This window comes from Xyrauchen texanus, chromosome 42 (genome assembly GCF_025860055.1).
Source record: "Xyrauchen texanus isolate HMW12.3.18 chromosome 42, RBS_HiC_50CHRs, whole genome shotgun sequence".
Taxonomy (NCBI): domain Eukaryota; kingdom Metazoa; phylum Chordata; class Actinopteri; order Cypriniformes; family Catostomidae; genus Xyrauchen; species Xyrauchen texanus.
Genome location: NC_068317.1, coordinates 33,731,824 through 33,758,513, shown reverse-complemented (window position 1 = coordinate 33,758,513; position 26,690 = coordinate 33,731,824). Strand labels below are relative to the sequence as shown.

At 39.8% G+C, this 26,690-nt stretch overlaps 1 protein-coding gene across 1 annotated transcript; it reads right to left on the bottom strand.

The window, feature by feature from the left end:
- Nucleotides 1-2,322: 2,322 nt before the first annotated feature.
- On the bottom strand, nucleotides 2,323-19,587 carry LOC127634939 (epidermal growth factor receptor kinase substrate 8-like protein 1). Its single transcript, XM_052114705.1, has 15 exons — nucleotides 19,342-19,587; nucleotides 16,866-16,975; nucleotides 16,663-16,721; nucleotides 14,836-14,965; nucleotides 14,310-14,398; nucleotides 13,446-13,520; nucleotides 13,069-13,217; nucleotides 11,341-11,479; nucleotides 10,636-10,694; nucleotides 10,230-10,329; nucleotides 8,466-8,591; nucleotides 8,264-8,390; nucleotides 7,899-8,061; nucleotides 5,448-5,580; nucleotides 2,323-4,383 (listed from the first exon to the last, which is right to left on the bottom strand). Exons 2-15 carry the CDS (start codon nucleotides 16,966-16,968, stop codon nucleotides 4,297-4,299), a joined length of 1,539 nt encoding a protein of 512 aa, XP_051970665.1. The 5' UTR covers nucleotides 16,969-16,975; nucleotides 19,342-19,587; the 3' UTR covers nucleotides 2,323-4,296.
- Nucleotides 19,588-26,690: the final 7,103 nt, after the last annotated feature.

The window sequence follows — 26,690 nt, the reverse complement described above, 5'->3', positions numbered from 1 at the left end:
AGTAAACACACTATACTATATTACACATCACACCACACTACACTATACTATACTATACTATACTATACTATACAATACACCACACTATACTATACAGTAAACACACTATACTATATTACACACCGCACCACACTACACTATACTATACTATACTACACACCACACTACACTATACACCACACCACACTATTCTATACACCACTCCACATTACACTATATTACACACCACACTATACTATACTGTACTATACTGCACACCACACTATACTATATTACACACTACACTTTACTATACTATACTACACACCACACTACACTATACACCACACCACATTACACTATACTACACACCACACTACACTATACTACACATCACATCACACCAAACCACACTATACTTTAGTACACACTATACTACACACTATACTACACTACACACTACACTATATTACAAACCACACCATACTATACTATACTACACACCACACTATACTAAACTATATTATTTATACTATACTACACTTCACTACACCACAATATACTATACTATACTACACACCAAACCACACCACACCATACAATACTATACTATCCTAAGAAGCCAAAACTTAGTAACTTTGCCAACACTTAAAATAAAATAAATTGGATATTGGATTGTCCAGTCTAATATGGATTCAAAATAGTTTTCTCTCTAACGGAGTTGAGTCAAACGCATGTGTCATAGGACAGATCATAGTCTAAGAGAACTGAGACACTGAGCCAATGTGCTCTAGTAGCTCTTATTTAAAGTTACATACACACACAGGGACCCGCATTCTCGTGTGCACTTAAAGGTCTATCCATGCGTTTAGAGTTTCCTGAGGATGCAAAAGCACGTCGCCTTGGCGCTGCGGAGGAGGCATGGCTTCCACGCTGCTTTGGGAAAACAATCCACACAATCTGATGGACAGACGGAAAGAAGCGCGACAAAAGGCTTTAAGAGCAGCAGACAGCTCGTTCAAACCCAGAGCGCGTATTTGTGAGCCATTGTGTCCATACACACCATCCATCACCCGGTCAGGTGACTCTCTCTCTCTCGACATTCTCTCCAGCTCTCTTTCTACAGCATGAAATCAATTTTTAGCTCTTCATTTCCTTTGCCAAGAAAAGGGGCAAGTCTGCCAGACACAAACACACACACACACACACACACACACACACACACACACACACACACACACACACACACATACACACACATAAACTTGTTTTAATATCATTGTGGGGACTCACAATGGATATTCTACAGATATAACTATCATTTCTATCCCCTAAACCTAACCCTCACAGAAAACATCATTAAGGATGTTTAAGAAGCCATATCCCTCTTGGAGAGCGCTAGGATCTCAGGTTTTGTCCCCACAATATAGTATAAACATAGTACACACACACACACACACACACCAATAAACTAAAATGCTTTTTTATTTTAAATTAGGCAAGAATTAAACCACAGCACCACCTAACAAGTCCACCAGGAAAGCGTAAACAGTGTGTGTGTGTGTGTGTGTGTGTGTGTGCGTGTGTGTGTATTATTAATACTATACTTCATAATTAATATAAGTATTACATAAAGGTATCCTGTTACAAAGGAAGAGCTTTTGCTTTACATTCAAAGCTGGAGATTCTTGTATTCACACTATTCATCTCTGTGATGTTTTGGTGGAAAATATTGAGGCGAAGACAGTACATTTCCAGTAAATGTTTGCGATATCCCATTGGAATGTTTCTAGTGTTCCAATGGAATGTTTGTGATGTTCTGCTAGAATTAGAATTTCTAGAGCATGTCAGATGAGTGTCCAATATTCTGTATGTTATCCCGCTCAGATTTTTCTCATTAGTCCACACTCGTTCTCTCCATGTTGGAGGAAAACAGAAGGAGAGAGAGAAAAGAGAAAAGATGTTGTGACGGAATTTTCATCATCTTCTCTCTGACTGGTGTTGGAGTGAGCGTTCACATCCAAAGAGGCTTTGTGCCGTTATCACGGCTTGCTGAGTGACACACACACACACACAAACACAAACACGCACACACAGCACGGGCTGCAGGTGCAGAATCGTGGAATGTGTTTGAAATGATGTTCACCTGCAGAGGCCGTGAGAACCTGAGAGACTCAACAGAAACATGAACTCAACAGAGATCAAAGGTCAGAGGTCATCTTCCTGCTCTCATGTGAAATATCCAGTCTGGATATTGACACACACACACACACAGATTGCACAGCCAATAAGAATGTTGAACAGGTGCAGTGGAGCAGATCACAGTCAAGACATGAAGGTTTTAAAATAAGTATGAAACTTTATTTACTACTGTCAAAGCAGAGCAACAGTTTAAAGAGAATCTAGCTAAACCATCAACATTTTTATAGCTAGCTACCTGAATAATAGCACATCCAGTTTAATGGCATTTTAAAACATGACTTCAAACTTGCACTGCGTTGGCAAAGATTACTTGCATGTAGTACGTTTCTGGCCTGACCATGCACATAACTGAACATAACTGGGAACTGACACAACTGGGAATGCAATGGCATATGAAACTGAGCTTGTGTAGCTAGAAGTGTTTTTGTTCACATACTTTTGTAGAGTAGCAATCTGTTCAGGCCTTATGCATTGTGTTGTGACACATCTCGGAACACAACGCTGCATGAAATCGAGCTTGCTTTCCAGGTCGAAGCATTTGCATTCACATAGGCTACTTGCGTAGAGTATATTTCCACAGAACAATGTGTGCCAGTGTTTCCTATATAATTCTACCCTCCTCCCTCATGTATATATGCATTTATAAAACAAAATATATAGAGAGTATAACTATAAGATGCATAGCATATTCTAATGTTTTATTAGAATATCTCAGCACTGTAGGTCTATGCAATGCAAGTGAATGATGAACAAAACTTTGAAGCTACAAAAAACACATAAAGGTAGCTTAAAAGTAATCCATGTCTTCTGAAGCGATCTAATTGGTTTTGGGTAAGAACAGAACAAAATGAAACTTCTGTACATCACTGTACATGTAGCCATTGCCGTCGCCATGGCAATCAAGCTCGATTACACTTCCTAGTGCTTGACACGTGCACAGAGCACTAGATGGTGCTATAAGAAGTGTAATCAAGCTTGAAATCATGATCGCCATGGAGACTGCTGTCAAGATTTATAATGATAAAGGAGTTACATTTCCAAAACGGATTAGATTGCTTCAGAAGACGGTTTTCTTAAATTAAGGCATTTCTTGTAAATGCTTGAATAATAATAATAATAATATATATTTTTTTTTTGCAATGTTATTTTTCTGTTATTTGTGGCAAATTTTGTTTTAGCATTGCTTAGTTAAAGAAAAAGGCCAAAAAAACAAAAAAACAAATTCTGTATTCACAGTGTCTACTTTTAAATGTTAAATCCAGAGATAAATGACTTAAACAACCCTGGATGGTAAAAAAACCCTCAATAATTACAATATTAATAATGATAAATATCACTATCAGTGTTGCTAATAGTTAGTGACTTACTGTGACTAACTCTCTATATTAAAGTTCCTGATTCACGTTTCACCCGGCAGATGAAAAGCATATTCTTACATTGAAGAAGGGACGTGCAACACACTCTTCACCTCCATTTAAACGTCTTTAAAATGTATAGAGTTACAGTACATTGATTACTTAATATCTTCCTTGACAAACTGAACTAGTTGTCTCATGTTTCTCAAGGAGCTGCTCATTAGTGGATAACGGGACTGCAAAAACACCCTTGAGTTAAGAAACCCCTCAGCTATTATCTTCAGGGTGTTGTTATTTAGATTTAAGGCATTTCTTGTAGCCCGTCATGTGCCACGTCCAAGAGGGTTTCGTCCATGAGCACGTCTCCTCTGATAACTCTAGTAAGAGTCTGCCACTGTAGTAAATGTACAGGTACACATTGCCCCCCCACCCTACCCCAGGGGCACAGGTTGGTGTATAGCGCCCCTCTCTGGCAGACAAATTAATTGCTAGTTTCAGCATCTGTGCATTACATTTATTTGAGGAGAATATATGATATTCTACACAAAGTAAAATGTAAAATAACTAACTAAATAATGTTAATGATTTTCATGCAATAAAGCTAAATAGAATAAATAACCCACTAAGCAGGTTACAGTAACACTTAAATCATCTGGCATAAGCACATTCATGTGAGACAAACAGAGAGAGAGAGAGAGAGAGAGTATATAAACATATAGTTGTCATGTCAGTGCGCACGTTTAATCATAAATAGATAAATTCATAGAGTTTCACTCTCCAGTTTCAGATCCACCTTCATCTTCTGTCTCTCCATCACAGCCTCCAACTCTGTCGCTCTACGAGCATCCTAAGAAATAAAGAGACAGTTAGTGTCTGTTTTAATGAGTGTGTGTGTGTGTGTGTGTGTGTGTGTGTGTGTGTGTGTGTGTGTGAGCGTGTATTTATCACTTTGTGGGTACCAAATGTCCCCATAAGGATAGTAAAACCCGACATTTTTGACCTTGTGGGGACATTTTGTCGGTCCCCATGAGGAAAACAGCTTATAAATCATACTAAATTATGTTTTTTGAAAATGTAAAAACGCAGAATGTTTTCTGTGAGGGTTAGGTTTAGGGGTAGGGTTAGGTTTAGGGGATAGAATATAAAGTTTGTACAGTATAAAAACCATTATGTCTATGGAAAGTCCCCATAAAACATGGAAACACAACTGTGTGTGTGTGTGTGTGTGTGTGTGAGTGAGTGTGTGTGTGTGTGTGTGTGTGTGTGTGTGTGTGTGTGTGTGTGTGTGTGTGTGTGTGTGTGTGTGTGTGTGTGTGTGTGTGTGTGAGTGAGTGTGTGTGTGTGTGTGTGTGTGTGTGTGTGTGTGTGTGTGTGTGTGTGTGTGTGTGTGCAACAATACATGCATGACAATCTGCAACAATGTTTCAAACGGTAGTGTGCTACAATGTTTTTACATTATGTTGCATGATTCATTCAGCAAGTGATGGCCAATACACATTTTCCATAATAAATATCTGTGTTTTAAATTTGTAATCTATTTAATAATAATAATAATAATAACAACAATAATAATTTGTGTCAGTCTGATCAAATATTGATCACTTCACACTGGATATAAAAGGTAAGTCGAGCGCATACAGCATAAACTGCATACTGTGTGTCATTTTGAGATTCAGTGCATACAGTAAATCCATGAACTGTGCACAACACATACTGCATACTGCAGAATTAGCATGAGTAGTATAGTAGTATAGTAGTATAGTAGTACAGTAGTATAGTACGCTATTCTGAACAGATCCAGTGTTTGGTGTGAATTGCTATGTTTTGAACAGCAAACTACCATACTTCTTTTACTAGTTTACTAGAGTAGTATGGTAGTATGCGATTCTTAGCCTGTTTCTGTGTGCTCACCTCCAGCTGGGCTCTCTGTACTGTGAGCTGACTGTAGACTCGAGTGCCCTCTTCAGGAATAACAGCACGCAGCTCTTCTTTATTCAGAGAGAAGAGTTGAGCTCCATTCAACACTCGCAAACACTGAACTGTCCTACAAACACATCAGTAACATCCATTCATTTCTCCATGCTTTCCGGTGACACTATAACATGTGGAGTGGTTATAGTATATTTCTAACAACATTGTATCTGCGTTTATACTAAAACATTTAAAGTGCTTCATAACATTGACATATCTTTTATAAATAAAGCATCAAACCGAGCGACCAACAAACAGTCAGACAGACCGACAGAAGGATATATAAATAGGCAGACAGACTAATCGGTCGACCGACGGAGAGAAGAACAGACAGACAGACAGACCAATCAATCGACTGACAGATAGACAGACAGACAGATATATAGGCAGATAAAACAACAGACAGAAAGAGAGACAGACAGATCAAGTGACCAACAGATAAATAGACAGACAGACCAATTGATTGACTGAGAGATAGATAGACAGACAGTCAGACAGACAGATATATAGATAGACAGGCAGACAGACTGACAGAAAGATAGAGAGAGAGAGACAAAAAGATAGTCAGACAGTAAGACAGACAGCTAGATATATAGATAGAAAGGCAGGCAAACAGATAGCTCGACTGACAGATAGACAGACAGGCAGACAGACAAACGGACAGTAAGACAGACAGATAGTCAGACAGACAGACAGTAAGACAGACATATAGATAGGCAAGGCAAAAAGATAGACCGACCGACCGCCAGACAGACAGACAGACAGTAAGACAGACAGATAGTCGGACAGACAGACAGTAAGACAGACAGACAGATAGTCAGACAGTAAGACAGATAGATAGACAGACAGACAGACAGGCAGGCAAACAGATAGACAGACTGACCGTTAGACAGACAGGCAGACAGACAAACGGAGAGTAAGACAGACAGATAGTCAGACAGACAGATAGTAAGACAGACATATAGATATATAGGCAGGCAAACAGATAGACCGACTGACCGACCGACCGACAGACAGACAGAGAGACAGACAGACAGTAAGACAGACAGATAGTCGGACAGATGGACAGTAAGATAGACAGATAGACAGAGAGTAAGACAGATGGATAGATAGATATATATACAGACAGACAGACAGCGAGACAGGCAGGCAAACAGATAGACCGACTGACAGATAGACAGACAAACAGACAGGCAGACAGACAGATGGACAGTAAGACAGACAGATAGATATATAGGCAGGCAAACAGATAGACCGTCTGACCGATCGACAAATAGACAGACAAACAGACAGACAGACAGACATACACACAGACAGTAAGACAGACAGATAAATAGATAGACAGGCAGACAGACTGACAGAAAGATAGAGAGAGAGAGACAAAAAGATAGTCAGATAGTCAGACAGTAAGACAGACAGCTAGATATATAGATAGACAGAAAGGCAAACAGATAGATCGACTGACAGATAGACAGACAGGCAGACAGACAGACGGACAGTAAGACAGACAGATAGTCAGACAGACAGACAGTAAGACAGACATATAGATATATAGGCAGGCAAACAGATAGACCGACCGACCAACCGACCGCCAGACAGACAGAGAGATAGACAGACAGTAAGACAGACAGATAGTCGGACAGACAGACAGTAAGACAGACAGATAGTCAGACAGACAGACAGTAAGACAGATAGATAGACAGACAGACAGGCATTGCAAACAGATAGACCGACTGACTGACCGACAGATAGATAGACAAACAGACAGGCAGACAGACAGATAGTCAGACAGACAGACAGTAAGACAGACATATAGATATATAGGCAAGCAAACAGATAGACCGACCGACCGCCAGACAGACAGAGAGACAGACAAACAGTAAGACAGACAGATAGTCGGACAGACAGATAGTCAGACAGACAGACAGAAAGACAGATGGATAGATAGATAGATATACAGACAGACAGACAGACAGCGAGACAGGCAGGCAAACAGATAGACCGACTGACAGATAGACAGACAAACAGACAGGCAGACAGACAGATGGACAGTAAGACAGACAGATAGATATATAGGCAGGCAAACAGATAGACCGTCTCCCCGATCGACAAATAGACAGACAAACAGACAGACAGACATACAGACGGACAGTAAGACAGACAGATAAATAGATAGACAGACAGAAAGACAGGCAGGCAGACAGACAGACAGACAGACGGTAATAAGTTGATCAGGACTATGAAATATTGATTTTGGTTCATTGTATTATGTGTATATTTAAAGTCACATAAATCCACTTTCAGTGTTGTGGAGTTTTACAGGTGGATAATAATTATTAATAGTTCACTGATTGCTGTTGTAAAGTTTTTCCAGTGTGTTTTAAGACTCACGGTTCACTGAAGCCTTTCTTTCGCAGCCAGTTTTCCACCTCTGCAGCTGGCGAGTTGTAATCCAGCGGGGCCGATGTGTCCATGGAGCGAGGAATCACCAGACGGGGAGATAAATTCTTTCCGTTGGTTAATCGCTGCAGTAATTCATCATTTACCTGCATCACTGACACAGAACGAGTGAGTCAATATGTGCACAAGAGAATAAACCTGCCTGTGAGCTAATGCTGATACAGGTACAGGAAGTGACAGGACAATGAGACATTATACTGTCTGATGACATCAACTGAAACTGATTCTTCAAACTGTAGCACGATCAGCCAATGTAAAACTTCTGTATCTCTTTCTGTTAGATCTGAGTGTTGTACCTTTCTCTGTATCCTCATTTAGATGTTGTTGTCCGAGAGCTATGTTGCGTGGCCGAGGGGCGCTGGGGTCAGAGGTCACGGAGGAGAGATTAGGCAGGGTGTTGAAGATTGGTGGAGCAGCGGGCGGCTGAATTAGAGAGAGAGAGAATATTTCAGGAGGAGAAGAGAACAGATGTTGAAGATGTTGGATGTGAGTGTGTACCTTTGGTGTTTTATGTGTCACAGGGTTATCCATGTGTGTGATGGGCTCCAGAATATTGAACGGTATGAATCCAATTTCATTATATTCATTTCGACACTTCCACCAGCGCTTAGACGACTCGATCACCTGCAAGACAGAAACATAAAGGGTATTTTTGGTAGGGGTTATTTTTTATACTATTATTTATTATTTATTCTACTGTTATAATAATGGTTCAAATGTTAAAATATAATATATGTAGCAATGTGAGAGGCAGAGGGGAGGATATACACCAGACTGCATATCAGTGTGTTTTTGTGCTAAACTTTGTGGACACCCAGAAGTGTGCAAAATCTGACAAAACCTCCCTTGTATAAATAAACAAAATATATATATTATTATTCAGTATATTATATGTATAAATGTTACTTGTATTATATATGTGCTTGTGTGTGTATGTGTTAGTGTGTGTGTGTGTGTGTGTGTATGTGTGTGTGTGAGTGTGTGTGTATGTGTGTGTGTTAGTGTGTGTGTATGTGTGCATGTGAGTGTGTGTGTGAATGTGTGCATGTGAGTGTGTGTGTGTGTGTGTGTGTGTGTGCATGTGAGTGTGTGTGTGTGTGTGTGTATGTGTGTGTATGTGTGCATCTGAGTGTGTGTGTGTGTGTGTGTGTGTGTATGTGTGCATGTGAGTGTGTGTGTGTGTGTGTGTATGTGTTAGTGTGTGTGTGTGTGTATGTGTGTGTGTGAGTGTGTGTGTATGTGTGTGTGTGAGTGTGTGTGTATGTGTGCATGTGAGTGTGTGTGTGAATGTGTGCATGTGAGTGTGTGTGTGTGTGTGTGTGTGTGTGTGCATGTGAGTGTGTGTGTGTGTGTGTGTGCATGTGAGTGTGTGTGTGTGTGTGTGTGTATGTGTGTGTGTATGTGTGCATGTGAGTGTGTGTGTGTGTGTGTGTGTGTATGTGTGCATGTGAGTGTGTGTGTGTGTGTGTGTATGTGTGTGTGTATGTGTGCATGTGAGTGTGTGTGTGTGTGTATGTGCGTGTGTATGTGAGTGTGCTTGTGTGAGTGTGTGTGTGGGGTGTGTGTGTGTGTGTGTGTGTGGGTGGGTCTGTGTATGTAGGTATGTGTGTCCGTGTGTTTTTGTGTGTATGTGTGTATTTGAGCGTGTGTGTGTGCATTTGTGTCTGTATGAGAGTGTGTGTGTGTGTGTGTGTGTGTGTGTGTGTGTGTATGTGTGTCTGTATGAGTGTGTGTGTGTGTCTGTCTGTATGAGAGTGTGTGTGTGTGAATGTGCATTTACGTGTGTGTGTGTGTGTGTGTGTGTCTGTGTGTGTGTGTGTATGTGTGTGGGTGTTTCTGTATGAGTGTGTGTGTGTGTGTGTGTGTGTATGTGTGTCTCTGTGTGTGTGTGTGTGTGTCTCTGTGTGTGCATATGTGTGTGTGTGTGCATTTACGTGTGTGTGTGTGTCTGTGTGTGTGTTTGTGTGTGTATGTGTGTGAGTGTATCTGTATGAGTGTGTGTGTATGTTTGTCTCTGTGTGAGTCTGTATTTGTGTGTGTGTGTGTGTGTGTGTGCATATGTGTGTCTGTGTGTGTGCCTGTGTGTGCGCGCGTGTGTGTGTATGTGTGTGCGTGTCTGTGTGTGTGTGCATTTACGTGTGTGTGTGTGTGTGTGTCTGTGTGTGTGTGCCTGTGTGTGCGCGTGTGTGTGCATGTGTGTGTGTGTGTGTATGTGTGTCTGTGTGTGTGCCTGCGTGCGTGCATGTGTGTGTGTGTGACAACCTCTAGCTTTTGTCCTTGCAGTGCTGAAAGCTCACTGTTGTTTCGTGCAACAAAGTCATAACTGCAGCGATAAAACCTCTCTTTCACAACAACACCATCTCTGAGACACACACAGAGAGATAAAGGTTATTTTCATATCCATTATTTTACAAATGTAATTTATTAAATTCAACACAATTTTAATGCTGACACAATAACCACCTCTCTAACAATCGAGATGTATTGAAGAAAAGAGGTCAGAGACAAAAGAGAGAGAAAAGTTTGAATGATTGTTTGAGTTTCATTCATTTGTGAAAAGAAGCACACAGCAACATGAAGAGAAAACGCCTTTCATTGCACTATTATGGCAACCACATACACGTCAAACTCTGCTAAATCAAAGAGTTTAGGTGTGAATCAGACGTACGGTTTGTCTGTGGTCTGAACGGGATGAGAGTGACGATCGGAGGGCTGAGAGGACGTAAGCTGGGTGTGAGAAAGAGAATTGATCATGTTAGTAACAACATCACAAACACTTGGACATATGGACGGAGTACATGCATGGATGTGGGTTCTGTATGTGTGTTACTGGCATAGTTCATACTGCAGTTCATCGGGGCGAGTCATTTGAATGATTCATTTTTCAGTTTAGATTGGTGACGCGAGTAGAGATGCGCAATACCACTTATTTCCTTTTCCACCTGATACCAAGTACTGTCAAGGCCAATATCAGCAAAATCCATACCAATACCCGAAACCTCTATTAACTGGATTTACTGTTCATTTTCGATTTCGGAGGAAAGGGGTCATTTTAGCCATTTAACATTATATTTAAAAGCAATACATTTTCTATTTATAGTCCTAATCTGAAAATGATCCCACGCCTATTTGGGACAGGACATGCTCAATATTTTAATGGCATCTAATTTAAATAAATGCATAATAAACAAGCACATCAACATGAGCGGAAAGAGAAATAGATCCAATCATATGCAACTATTTGCTCATATTTTGTCACTTTAATTCTTATGAAGTGCATTCGTTTTCATGGTAAATAAATAACAAAATCACTAGTTTAGCAAAAAACCTTTAGACATTTTTATAGCATTATTGTAAAGTTCATGGTGGTTACCTCTACTGTAGAGAGCTCTGCGTCTTGTTTGTGTTGTGATTCCACCGGGTCGACCCAACCCGCGACCTCTGACCCCGGAAGCTTCCATCTATCCAGAAACACGGGTGTGTACGGCGCCACAGTGCTCCGCAGAGCAGATCTACAGGAAAACAGAGCCGTCAGTACAATATGTGTGCATATTAAAGGAATAGCTTACCCAAAAATGTGTCATCATCTACTCACCCTCATGTCAATACAAATACTGTATGATACTATTTTCCATTCCGTCTTATTAGAACTGAATGTGCAGAAGTTTAAACGAGATTTGAAAAGCAACTCAAAGGTGAAGTTTGGCAAGCAGAACTGAATAATGACTGTTTTTAACCTCCGGAGACCCCCATGCTGACATGTTGAGAGGTCCAAACATCATCTGCAGACTAACACTGAACTTTTGTCCAGATGTTAGAAGTGAATGCACCTGTTTGAGTCGAAAGAGCAGAGTCTCTAGTTTCATCCGATGTGACATTTTACAAATTGCCTTGGTGTATCGCGAAACGGCACACTGTTAAACACAATGTCCACGTACGTGGACAACAGGACTAACTTTCCATTAAAATCCCACATTCACATTGAGAATCAATGTATGTATCCAACAGGTCTCAGAACAGTTTGAAATGCACCTTATGAAGGTGCAGCCTCTGAAAGCAGCATTTTCCAGCTGCTGGACACATACATTGATTCTCAAAGTGAATGTGGGATTTTAATGGAAAGTTAGTCCCTTGTGTTCAACAGCGTGCTGTTTCGCGATACACAATACAGCAATTTCTAAAATGGCATATCGGATGAAACTAGAGACTCTGCTCTTTTGACTCAAACATGTTTTAATGTGAAAACTTAAACTGGTTTCTTACCAGATGTAGTTTTGTTGGCATTTCTCTGAAAGACAAACTCTGCTGGGAATTGCCACCATGTTGTTTTGTCACATGACACTTGTGTGCTGAAAGTTTTAACCCTATAATGACAGCCTAGAGTCTCCTGAACTGAGATCAGTTGGTTTTAAATGGATTAAATTAAGCATAGCCTATAGCGAAGCTAAAACGTAATGTCCACGCATGTGGACGCAGGGTTTCCCAAACACTTCCTGGTCTTCCATTGGTTAGTAAACAGATAGTAGTGTTTATTCTTTTCAGGAAAATCACCATATGAATGACTTACTTACAGTTGTCTTTGTATAATATACTGCGATGACAGAAGGTATTTTATTAATATTATAAACTTCAACTTTAAATATCAGTCTGTTCCTCGACAATGCAATTTTAATGTGTTTTATTGAACTTTTAAAGTGCCTTTTGTCCTTTTTGGAGCTTGACTGCCAAAGTGACCATCCACTTTCATTATTTGGTAAAGAGTGTCACACATTTAGCTAGATTACTGCTCATTTGGATTATTTTGTGTTCAACATAAAAAGAAGATCATATGTGACCTGCGTCATTTTGAGTCACTTTGACAAAGTACACTAAAATAAAAAAATAACCATTTCTAATGATATAATTGTTATGTTTCTATTGCAAACCGTTGTGGAGATATCCTCTTTCAAATGTTTACTGGTAGCATCCATTGCAATTGATGTTTACTTTAGTGCATACAACTCACAATGTGTCACATGTAGTCGCATTCAGATTTGAAATGACACGAGGGAATGAGAGTGAGTTTTTCAGTGTGATCTGTGCCTTTAAAAAGCAAAAATACCTTGGCTGTGTCCAGTTGGGCCCCAGTGCGACCCATAACTCATTTTCCTGTGCTGTCAAGTTATTCTGTAGCAGAGTCACGGCTCCTTGTGTCATAGCCGGACTGGACACGGATGCAGCTAAACCAGGACCTCCTGTTGCCTTCACAATCTGCAAACACACACACATGCAGGTGAAGTCTATGTGAATGCATATACAGTGCATGTTCCTGGGCAATAGACTCATTTTCCAAACAACAGCGTGCAAACATTTATAAACCCCTTTTGATCAGACACTCAAAACAATTCAATGCAACAAAGACCTTAAAAGCTCTGCTGTTTGCACAGGAAAATCATGCACAACCATATCAATTCTCTCGCAAACATCTGTCATACTCACCATCAAGAGCGTTTTGAAGATGTGATGAACGAGCTCTTCTGACGTCGGATTGAAGATGGAAGATTTTAACCGTGCCTAAAAAACAAACAGTGTGCTTATAGAAACCTGACAGAGAAATACTGAATGTCACTCCAACGCTTACACGTTAAGAACAATAAAACTCCCAATCAATAACTGACAGATAAGAATTATTATAATTCTTTTCAACAGAAATACATGAAAATTAATGAATGATAATAAACTTTATTTTCATATAGCCCATTTAAAGAAATCTTCTCAAGGTGTTTTAAGAGTCAAAACAAAACATTAAACATCATCATAATATACAACAATATAAAAATATATCTCAAACAAAAATTAAGAATTTCAAATATAAAACTTTAATATATTTTATTATATTTTAATACATTAAATTATACAGTGTGCATATAAATATATTCTGTATGTAATTTTATATATATATACTGTATGTAATTTTATATAATTATAATATATACATATTTATATAATAGATATATTATATAAATAGAATAGATTTATATAATTATATAATATTATATAAATATATACATATTTATATAATAAGAGTCAATCAAATAAAAGCTCTACTAAATAAAAATACATATTAAATATATCAGTTAAATATGATAATGTATATTAAATTGAAAATAATTGAAAATATTAAATAATATAATTAAGCACTAAATGAATGAATTATTAAATAAACGTTGAACAGACAATTTCAAATATTATCATTCAATATTAAAATAATTGATCTTTAATCTGATATTTTAATAATTGAATTGATCAACTGAAATGTCACAAGATGTTTTGAACTTCTGAATAATCTAATATGTGACTCACCAGCAGACTCAAACTGTATTTAAATATCTGGAAAGTGTCGAAAAACTCTTTCTCAGATGGTGGTTGGGCTTTAGCTGTGAGAAGATCCTCTAAACAAACACAAAAACAACAAACACAGCTGATCATTTGTGTTCTCGATAAATAAATGAACAGATATATTATATTTTTGTCTATGTGTGTTTCTGTATCAGATTTCAAATCAATCAGTTTACGACATTTTTGTTTTTACTGACAGTGAGAATTCAGTAGCCGACACACTCGTAACACAACACTTCCCCAACAGCTGAAGTACAGAGTGTACTGGGAACTGATAACAGTCCGGCATGAGCTGATAAGAGTACACTGCACTACAATACTTGCATTCTGTATTGTGATGTTTCTCTTTAGAGATGAGAATGGAGAGTGAATTTTACATTTCTTTCCCAGAAATTGATTTAAAAGCTCATTTCAATCTATACAGCCTTAAAGTGATGCTATATTTTCAATAAACATTCATGCTTGACTTTTCCTCGATGTAGACTTGCACCTTCTGCACTTTTCTTCTGGCTTTTCTTCTTTTTTTTACTCCTTTGGCTGAGAATAATATGAGCCTCTGCTGACTGCTGCAACTTCCCAATGAACGCTTCGATATCATCAAAACAATGATTGAGCACATCCTGAAAACAGACAGAAATAGAGCGAGAAAGCCGGCCGTTAGCAAAAAGAAAATACATGAAGAAATGACTGATATTGTAGTTTTGAAAAATGTTTTCTTTTAGTGGATTTGGGTTATTCTCTAGTCATTTGGACTGTGTAAAAATATAATATTTTGTATTGGATTAATCGTAAACTTCATGTGAACATTCCTGTGGGACGAGGAGGAGGGCGGGGCTGAGCCGTGACTAGCTAGCCCCCAATTGGGCTAATCAGCCGAGGAGAGGGATAAATGCAGCGGAACATGGCAGTTTGAGAGAGAGAGAGCCACATGCAGCTGCAGTGTGTGCATTTGTGTTCTGTGTGTCTTTTTGGTAGTTCTTATTAAATATTATTTTGACCTCTCAGCCTGTTTCCGCCTCCTATATTCCCAATCTTAACCGTGTTACACTGGTGCTAAAGGCAACGAAGAAGGAGGGATGCTCTGTCGTGGAGTCCTCGCCACTGCCATCCACCCGAAGGAGCAGCCGCCGCCATCCGCCAGGGGACGGAGGTGTTGCTGCCGACCGCCTGGATGCGCAGGAATGGCCGCCGTCTGCTAGGGGACGAGGGGCTCACTGCCAGCCGCCTGGAGCGGTGGAGCCGCTGCCAGAGGCGGAGGAGTTCCCTACTGGCTGACAAAACGCGGAGGAGCGTTCCATCCGCCAGGGGTCGGAGGACTGGCTCCGGTCCGCCCGGGGAGGAGCGGCTGTTGTCTACCAGAGGGTGGAGGAGGGATCGAGGACCAGGCGATGACGTGTCTATGGAAAAGATGGCTATGGAAAGAGGGTGGGTATGTACTCCAGGGGTCCCCGGCTTGAGCCAAAGGAGGGAGGAGTGTGACGAGGAGGAGGGCGGGGCCGGGCCCCAATCGGGCTAATCAGCCAAGGAGAGGGATAAATGCAGCGGAATGTGGCAGTTTGAGAGAGAGAGAGCCACATGCAGCTGCCATGTGTGTGTTTGTGTTCTGTGTGTCTTTTGGCCATGTTAAGTTCTTATTAAATATTTTTTTTTAATTATTCAGCTAGTCCCACACCTCTCCTTAACAAGCAGCATGATTTGAAGTATCAGTCATGTTTGTAGCAAGATCCCAACAGGTCTGAAATCCAAGATCTATAGAATTGTCATCAGAAGCAGTGGCATCATATGGAGCAGAATGTTGCCCGATAACCAAGAAACATGAACAAGCCTTGAGAGCCATGGAAATACGGATGCTTAGGTGGTCAATTGGTCTGACAAGGCTTGATCGAGTTACAAACATCCACGTTTCGGAAGACCCTCGGTGTTGCCCCAATTCGAGAAAAGATACAGGAAGCACGTCTGAGGAGGTACGGACATGTAGACTCAGTAGCCAAAATAACACTAGCACTCAGCCCAGAAGGCAAGCATGGAAGCCATAGAAACGATGGGTCAGATAAAGGAAGACATGCATGCAGCCAATGTCACCAAAGAGGATGCAACAATGTAGAAAAGGTGACCCTGCGACCAAGCAGGAAAACACCTAGTCTGGACAAAGAGAAGAAGAGCGCAAACAGTGCGGGACGTCTTAAAGCAGTTCTAAAAATGATGCTACCCTTAGCAAAACACCACTATTTAGATTGTTTTGGAAACAATACAAGTTGATGGTATGTTGTCACATTTACTGTAGATAAGCTCGATGAGTGTGTCTGTGTGTACTCACCACCTCCATCTGAGCTCTGAGCAATGACTTATCAGCCTGTCCATTTACCATCCCGTTAGCTAGAAATGAAGTAGAGGATTTAAATAATCTATTTACAGTTTGATCATTCTGAAATATTGATGATTTTACATACCTACACACACACACACACACACACACACACACACACACACACACACACACACACACACACACACACTCACCTCTAATGCCTGGGTAGGGTGGTGGGGGGGGCTTCGATGAGAGCGGATTTGGAGATTGGGTGTATGGGGGGCACGGAATACCCAAAATATCCATGCTGGACATAAAGATCCTAAACACACACACACACACACATGTTGATTTTCTATCATGGTGGGAACTTTCCATTGACTTCTATTGTTTTAAAATTGTTTTATATTCTCTAACCCTAAATCTAACCCTCATAGAAAGCCATATTGCCCATATTCCACCATTGGCTGCTCCCCACACTGCCAAAGATTTCAGGTTTTGCTACGCTTTTACATTTGGTCTCCACAGTGTAGGCAAAACATGACCCACACACAAACATTTACATCACAACACACCCTTTGCTTTGAATTTGTGTTTCGGTCAAATACAAGATTGACTGTGTGATTACATAATTAATGCGCCTCACTCAAAATGTGACTTAATTGCTGACACAATGCTAATGTATAGAGTATACATTATATGTATGGGATGATGTCCAGTCAGCATTCATGTAATTTGAAGAAGAAAAAAACAGCTGAGATCAGTTGGTGATTACTTTGTGAAATTGACTGTCTGACTCCTCAATATTCAGCCAGATAAATAAATAAATGCACATGAAAAATGTGTTTGAGTTAAATTATTTTATTAGTTTACTTGTAGAGATCGCACAGTGAGCCGAGAAGCAGGAGAGACGGCTCTGGGAAGGCTCGCAGAACCCGGATGTGCGTCCTGAAACGTCTAAATCCCCAGATGTGCGGTTGTTACAGAGCAATATCTGACCACTAGATGGAGCCATTGACCAATCAGAATCGAGTATTCCAGAGAGCCGTGTAAAAAATACAGTATATAAAATGCACATCCAAAAACTAAACATTATAAAAATTGACATTATCTTCTAAATAACTCATGTGTCTCTACTGTGACAATAATGAACAGATTTTAAACTAAAGGAATATTCCAGGTCAATATACTGTAAGTTAAGCTGAATCGACAGCGCTCATGTTGATTATACCCACATATCATTTTGATTCGTCCCTTATTTATTTAAAAACTGAAAACACAATTGTAGTTGAATACAATAAAGTGTATTGAACTACAAATCTGTACAATAAAGCACTTACTGTACACTGAAAGTCAATGGGGCGAGTCTATAAACATTAAAATACCCACTGTTTCAAAAGTATAGCCACCAGATGTAAACAGCATACATCAGCATCGCTCTCCTTTTCTGTATATCCGTTCTGCATAACGCGGTGGTTCATTTTTGCTTATCGCGGCCCATTCATCCCATTTCGTGACCGACATACAGGTTCTCCCGATGGCCCCAATTACCCTGATTGGCCCCCAAAGTGCATTGGTTCCACGGGGAAAATGCCCGGTATGCCAGATTACCAGTCCTGCTTACAGTGTATTTACCCATGACAGTCCTGAGTAATATTAGGTAACTATTGTACTTAATATGGGTTAAGGTTAGGGTTGGGCAGTGGCGGACTGGGAAGAAAATTCAGCCTGGTATTTTACATAGAAACTGGCAAGGGTTGCTGTCCTATTCTGCATATTGTGGCGCCGTTTTGTGGCACGTGCTGTTTAACGCGGCGGCCCGTGTGGCCCCATTTCACGGCCGGCCCACTGGGAAAAGTCCTGGTTCTCCCAATGGCACAGTCCGTGCCTGGGGTTGGGGTTAGGTTTAGTACCTAGTAATCTGCAAGTCCTGTAGTTGTTGTAATTATATAGCATGTAAAATTAGTACTGTAAAATAAAGTGCTACTGTGATTTTAGTGTGAGAAAATCAGGATTTTACCAACGCATTTGCATGGGTTCACCGCCATGATTTCATCATCATGACAACAAAGTTGTTATATTGTATATAACCTTTCACGGAAAAGGTTAGTAAGTGATTATATCACACTACAATCATGTCAGTCTTGTGGTGTATTTTAATGTTTATGAACTGGCCGCATTCACTTCCATTATAAATGCTGTACAGAAACCAGATTTATATATATATATATAAACATGGGATGAGACAAACTAATTTATTATACATCCAGTTCTGTGCAAATGTTTACTTCGCTATCTGCCTGAGAACAAGGCCACAGACTTTCACTGTTTTTATATAAAGATAATTATAATGACACATTAACCGTAACCCTAAAAGAAAACGTTTAGCTTTTTATTACACATTTATTACATGTATGAATCATTCTTCCAAATGAGAACATCCCCAAATGTCCCTAAAGTGAGATTTTGTCAGTTTCATCTCACTTCTGCAGACAAATTGGTTCCCAAACTATAACTAAATACAAAAGACATTGACATTGACCAGCCAATATTGCACACAAACACAATACACACAAACACACACACACACACACACACACACACACACACACACACACACACACAGATATTCTCTGTTGTGTACAGGACATGAGCACATACAGTCATGATGAAGATAACACACTGTACCTTACTGTAGTCCCTGCGGTTTTATGAGTGTGTAGACTCTCCTGAATGAACACTTGAGGTCGAATGAATCTTTCTCTCGCCCTCCCACCTGTGTAATCTCAGTCACGCCTTCATGGGTTATGCAGGAACTGGTTAAACCGGTTTGGTTTACAGGTTTTAGGTCGTTGATGGTAACCTGTGGAAATCACAAGAGTGACCGGCTCTTGAAATCAGCACCTCTTCACTCGTATTGCATAATGCCACTTATTACATGATGCCACCTCTCTTCTAATGCACTTCCCCTAGAATAAACAAACAGGTACAGAGTGACTTCATCAAAGAGGCGGGGCTCTGCTGTGACTAAACCACAACAGTATCACCTGAGTCAAATCCTTGTTATAAAACAGGAATAGTCAGTGCATCCAGGCCCTTTTCCAGAATGATGATCAGATGTTTTTTGTTTTATATACAGTAGAAGGAAAACAATTGGGAGAATATAGTCATTTAGAATGGAAATATAAATGACAAAGAAAATTACGGTCATCTATAAACATTTTCCTTATACATATACATTTGATGTTCATGTATGGTGTTCATTTTGTGATTCACATCAATCTTCAGTTTCACATTCATGGTCAGAACTTTGCTCATTTATTGAAGAACAAATCATTTGATATTTTTAGTGTTCGGCAAGTTCCTCGAAAGAAAAATAATCCACCACAAATTACTAATTACAGGTCTAAAATTGTAATCATATTACAGTACTCATTACTTCATGGGAAAATAATCACATCACTAATTATTTCCCTTTAATTTACTTTTTAAAAACATTTCACTGAAAAGTTGTTTGTATTTCTGCTCAACAATTTCAAAATAGTGTCAATATTTCATCTTATAGTGCACTGAGCACCACACGTTTATCCCGTGAAATGACTCGTTAATCAGGGGCGGAGCCAGGAGTTTTTCAAAAGGGTGGCCAGGCATGGGCAAGCGATCGGTCTGTGGTGGCACAGACATAGTCGGACTGTGGGGGCGGGGGTGAGAGGATACAACGACACCCGGGACGGAGAGGTTTGGCGACCTTGGTGTGCGCACGTTAAGTTTGTACATTTGTACAACGATTATTTCACCTCTAAATAACTAAATTGTGCCAAATTACTGAAACAGCAATTGCGAGTGGGGTGGCCAGGCTTCGGTCCATGGTTGCTACGGCCACCCCTCGCCACCCCCAAACTCCGCCACTGTCGTTAGTGACTTTTTCAGCTGTTACAGAAGTGCAAACAGATGTGCATATGCACACAATTCATGTTTTCAGTGTATTCTACATACATAATATTATTTTTAAAATAACTTTGTACTTCAAAGAAACAACTTAAGAGTCAATAACTGATTATCTGATTACACAAATTTCAAATGCAATGTGTTACATTACTTTTCAACTTCTACAGTAACTATTACTTTTAATCAGATTACACCCAACAATGGTTATTTTCAATTTTACTTTAAAGATGTTTTGTTTGGTTTCTATGATTCTATGAATATTATTTGGTTAATTTGGTGTTTAAAAGTCTAATTGCATTTGATAATGCTTCTATTTTACCTTTCGTAATAGCTTTTTTCCAATTACAAATTATATTACAGGCATACAAAATTGAGTTAAAAGTTTTATTGAAAATATGTCTTAGTATTTGGTGTGTCTATAATAACAGCATGCACTAGAGAAGACATGAGAACAAAATATGTTGATCGTATTTTTCAGCATGATTTGAAAATATTCCAAGGAGAATATTGTGTTTCAATGGAAGCAAGAACATCTGACCGTCTGTACAGATTTTTCATGATCAATTTCACAAATATGCGAACAGTTACATAGTGACCTTGTAATAGTTTAGAACCATAAACATTTTGTAAATATGTTCCATCAAAAAATAACGTTGTTTCACTTTTTTTCAAAGTTCTAAAATGGTGTTTTTTCCAGGTTTAAATTTAATTTTGAATAACAGATTTTTTTTATGTAGACTCTGGAAGCCTGCTGTTAATCTACTGGATGTTTGAAAAGAGTAAACCATTGTTTTCTAAAATATATATATTTTTTATTATAAGATTAACATTGTCTAACTACTATAATATGTTATAATATAAGACAAGACAAGACAGGACAGGACAGGAGAAGAGACGAGAACACAGGACAGGAGGAGAGGATAGGACAGGACAGGAGAAGAGAAGAGACGATGAGACGAGAAGACAGGACAGGAGGAGAGGACAGGACAGGACAGGACAGGAGAAGAGACGAGAACACAGGACAGGAGGAGAGGACAGGACAGGACAGGAGAAGAGACGAGAACACAGGACAGGAGGAGAGGATAGGACAGGACAGGACAGGACAGGAGAAGAGAAGAGACGAGAACACATGACAGGAGGAGAGGACAGGACAGGACAGGACAGAAGAGGAGGGGACAGGAGAAGAGAAGAGAAGAGACGATGAGACAAGAAGACAGGACAGGACAGGAGAAGAAGTGAGGAGAAGACAGGACAGGAGAGGAGAAGAGAGGAGAGGACAGGAGAAGAGAAGAGACGATGAGACAAGAAGACAGGACAGGACAGGAGAAGAGGTGAGGAGAAGACAGGACAGGAGAAGAGGTGAGGAGAAGACAGAACAGGACAGGAGAAGAGGTGAGGAGAAGACAGGACAGGAGAAGAGGTGAGGAGAAGACAGGACAGGAGAGGAGAAGAGAGGAGAGGACAGGAGAAGAGAAGAGAAGAGGAGAGGACAGGAGAGGAGAAAAGAATAAGACAGGATATGAGAGGACAGGAGAAGAGAAGAGAAGAGAAGAGAAGACAGGACAGGACAGGAGAAGAGGTGAGGAGAAGACAGAACAGGACAGGAGAAGAGGTGAGGAGAAGACAGGACAGGAGAAGAGGTGAGGAAAAGACAGGACAGGAGAGGAGAAGAGAGGAGAGGAGAGGAGAGGAGAGGAGAGGAGAGGAGAGGAGAGGAGAAAAGAATAAGACAGGATATGAGAGGACAGGAGAAGAGAAGAGAAGAGAAGAGAAGAGAAGAGAAGAGAAGACAGGACAGGACAGGAGAAGAGGTTAGGAGAAGACAGGACAGGAGAGGAGAAGAGAGGAGAGGACAGGAGAAGAGGAGAGGAGAGAAGAGGAGAGGAGAAAAGAATAAGACAGGACATGAGAGGACAGGAGAAGAGAAGAGAAGAGAAGAGAAGAGAAGAGAAGAGAAGACAGGACAAGACAAGACAAGACAAGACAAGACAAGACAAGACAAGACAAGACAAGACAAGACAAGACAAGACAAGACAAGACAAGACAAGACAAGACAAGACAAGACAAGACAAGACAAGACGGAGAATACATACAATCACAGCAGAGGTGAAAAGACATCACCAAAAACTGGAACTCCTCATCAATGGTCAGTCATAGAAAATCAACACATTAGTTATTTGTAACAGATTAAATCAAGATATGTGAATGCCAATAGTGCTACAATATAACACAAGCTATTTAAATGTATTTGAAAGCGAAATAGCAACTTCAGAAGCCAAACGTTTGACTAAAGTTAGTTAGGCTTTATGACTCAAATGATAAACAGTAGAAAGATAGACAGATTTGTGTTAGGTAGAATGCATTTGTTTGTGTATCAGCACATCTTGTCAGCAGATAACTTTCTGAAGTGCGTGTTTGCCACCTCTTGACCACTTTTTGTAAGTTGCTCTTAACAAATAATTCTAGGTGGCTTTTTACTAGTTCATAGAGGAGGAAACTACCCAGGCTTGAGCGGACAACCTTCTGCACTCAAACATGTCCTTGAACTTTTATAGTGGTGCTACTTGTTGTCTCTGCAAAACCGCGAGGTTAAATGTGCTTGTGTTGAGACTGCAGTGTTAGCACTCTTAGTGAGCAGGTATTGAGATATCACCCCATCAAAACCAGTGACTGAATCACACCTGCAGAAACATCATGTTCAAATATCTGAAAGTGTGACTGATCACGTCTCGATGCATAAATAACTTCAGATTGAGGGATAAGGGATAGTGTACATGTAAAGGGAGCCTGCTGGTACGTGATAGCTTTGCGTTACGTGTAAACCTCACTCTCCTGGCCTCAGGAGGCGCACTAGCGACTGACGCTAGAGGATGTAGCCTTTGGTCGCCTTGTTACCGCGCCTGCCTCCCATGCCGGCTGACCCCGGTTTGAATCTCGCTCGGAGTGGGTCGAATAGGAACAGGAACGGTGACATCCAATCAGCCGGTTGCTATCGCAAAATACACCCCGACGTGGTGATCAGGACCCCAACGCAGGGGTTTATTTTATGATAGCAACCGGCATAAACGGTAATTCAATGCTTCTTTTCCGGTTCTGCTCTAGTGTAATAAGGTGCTGCCGTGCACTGTTAAAACGGTATGTTTACTGTTTCAGTACAGTTACCTTTTCAGTAATGTTGCCTATATGCTTACATAAAATACAGCCTATGCAACAGTACTTGCTAGGAGAAGAAATTACATAGTAAGCGATTCCGTGTTCGGGTTGGGTTCGGGCTTATAATCTGACGTTCTCGGGATAGGGTTTCGGGTTTCATTTTAAGGCCCGTGCAGACCTCTAGTCTATAGTGTGCTTCCAGAGGCAAGGGGAGTGAGGTTTACGCATAATGCACAGCTATGACGTACCTGCTGGCTCCTGTTACATAGTACATAAGTCTTTATTTACTGAAAATCTTCCCCTCTTCTGTAGCTCTCAAATCTCATTGCATTTACTGATTGTTAATAATAATAATAAAAAGCTTTATTTTCAACTTTTTTATGTTATTAATATAATTAATAAAATATATACATTATTAACATATTTATTAAGCAAAAAAATATTTTACATTTAAATGACCCCTTCAACACTGCCAAAACCACGTGCTTTTTGTGTAGAAAACCGATTTGTAGGGGTTGTGGGCGGAGCTTATATGTGCTCTTGTCCGTAAGGCGGTCCTAAAGGCGTGATTGACAACTGTAAGAATGGACACAACGGCAAAATAAACTAACAAGAAGAAACTAAAAGTTAGAAATGTATAGGATTGTTTTAGTCCTGGCTCGTTTTTATAGTTGTTGGAAACGTTCACATATTCTGTCTTGACATTTCAGAGTTTTTAACGTTTTGGATAATGTATTTTATTGGCATTGCTGATCGGGACACTCTCTTAATTTATTCTGCTACAATTTCACTCATTAGAGAGGGAGGTTATAACAGGTTTTTGATTATTATAATTGTTATGCGTTTTTAATGGAGTGAAATGACATATGCATTGCACCAAGGCTTTTGAATTCGGTCGAATTTGCATTAAAGATGCAGTAATTTGCGTATTACTTAAGTATATTTTTAAAAATATCTCATTTGTTTTTCAACATCAAGAGTAAGTCTCAGCGTTTATTGACATTATATGTGACTTTAAAGGTCACTTAATATTACAATAAAATAATATTGAAAAGCACTGCACGATTTTTATTATTTTATTTTTTACATTTTATATAATTTAATATTATATTAAATAGGGGCAAAAATCACGTTTGTTAACTTTTTTTTAAACAGCTTTACCAAATTGGATTTATTCCCTTTATTTGTATCTGTTTGTTAATTTTCAGTAATTTGCAAGGGGAAAAATGTGTAAGGAATAACGAAGTGTAGTAGTTTTGTTTACCTTTAACGCACATACCAAGCTCGTGCACGAGTTTTTGAAACGCGCGATCATACTTAATCACGTGACCAGCAGAGTGGGCGGGGCCATATAAAAAGCGCGGGTGTCCTCTGACATGAGGCGCTTGAATGAGGAAGTTCGTTCAACAACATCAATGATTATTCGGATAGAAAGGTTGGTTTCTCAGGCAATTAAGATAAAATGACAATCAAAACTGGGATAAATTCTCATTTTATAGTACAAAAAAGTGTCAGTTAGTTCCTGTTGACAGATAAGACACCGCATGTTCCCACTGTGATTGGAAACTAATATTGTGTAACTTTAAAATTATGTTTTCTAGTCATTACAGTATGTACAATCTTAAAACGTTTACATTTGTATAGCAAATATACACTTTTGGTTTATCATATTTAATCAAGTAGAATTTATTTGTATTTTTTTTACATTTGCAAATCAAGCAATAGTGATTTGTGCAACTAATTTGTTTGAAAAACGTTTGGGCATGAACAACGAACAATTCAAACAAAAACTAACATGAAAAAAGGGAGTCTGAGTAAACACAAAATACAGTTTCTAAATTATAGTGTTATTTATTGAAGCAAAAAAATTATCCAATACCAACTGGGCCAGTTAAAAAGTATTTTCCCCCTTAGTTACTAAATCCCCAAATCCACGAAACTGTTGGTTAAAAGGTCTCACCCAATAGCACCCTTGCCAAGTTCGAAAGAAATTCCAGAAATGACGAGGATAAAGATGATTGAAATACAACAGTCTGAGAAACTATTTCAAAGGCTCTGGGGCACCAAAGAACCACAGTGAGAGCCATTATCTCCAAATGGAGAAAACTTGGCACAGTAGTGAACCTTCCCGGAAGTGGCCGACTTTCCAGAATTCCTACAAAGAGCACAGTGACGACTCATCTAGGAAGTCAATAAAGATCACTGTTCATGACTCCACTATCAGAAAGACACAGGGCAAAAATGCCATCCATTGAAGTGTGGTGAGGCGAAAACCCCTGCTAACCCAGAAGAACATTAAGGCTTGTCTGAATTTTGCCAAAACACACCTTGATGATCCTCAGCTTTAGGGAGAATGTTCTGTGGATTGATGAGTCGAAAGTGGAACTGATTGGAAGGCAAGGGTCCCGTTACATCTGGCGTAAATCAAACAGAGAATTCCTCACAAAGAGCATCATACCTACAGTCAAGCGTGGTGGTTGTGGTCGTGTGATGGTGTGGGGATGCTTTGCTGCTTCAGGGTGACTTGCAATAATTGGGGGAAACATGAATTCTGCTCTCAACCAGAAAATCCTAAAGAAGAGCGTCCGGTCATCAGTCCGAGAGTTGAAGCTCAACGTAATGTTTATTTATTATGTCTCAGATGACTTCAGAGAAGCCGCCGTTACCTGCAGATGACCAACAGGAAGAGGTAGAACTGGTCTCCGGGGTTGACCAGGGGTTATTTAACCTTGTGCATGCTGTTCTCTTTGTTTCTAAGTGCAGTGGACCTTAATGTTAGCATCTTTTGATCTAAAACTAGCAATTGCACATTGTGTACAGTGTATACTTTGCCTTTGTTTGGATTCTCTGATTAGGATTTCAGCTGCATTGGATGCAATAAGTCTGTTATGTTGTCATGTGCAATCACGTGTGGTGTGTGTGTGTGTGAGTGCTTG

Excerpts from the sequence above, each read along its gene's own strand:
- LOC127634939 (XM_052114705.1), bottom strand. The coding sequence starts at position 16,968 with ATGTCCAGCATGGATATTTTGGGTATTCCGTGCCCCCCATACACCCAA. Across the intron at positions 14,966-16,662 it reads TCAGAGCTCAGATGGAGGTG|GATGTGCTCAATCATTGTTT; the intron begins GTGAGTACACAC and ends GTCTGTTTTCAG. Across the intron at positions 10,695-11,340 it reads CAGAGCTCTCTACAGTAGAG|CTTACGTCCTCTCAGCCCTC; the intron begins GTAACCACCATG and ends TCTCACACCCAG.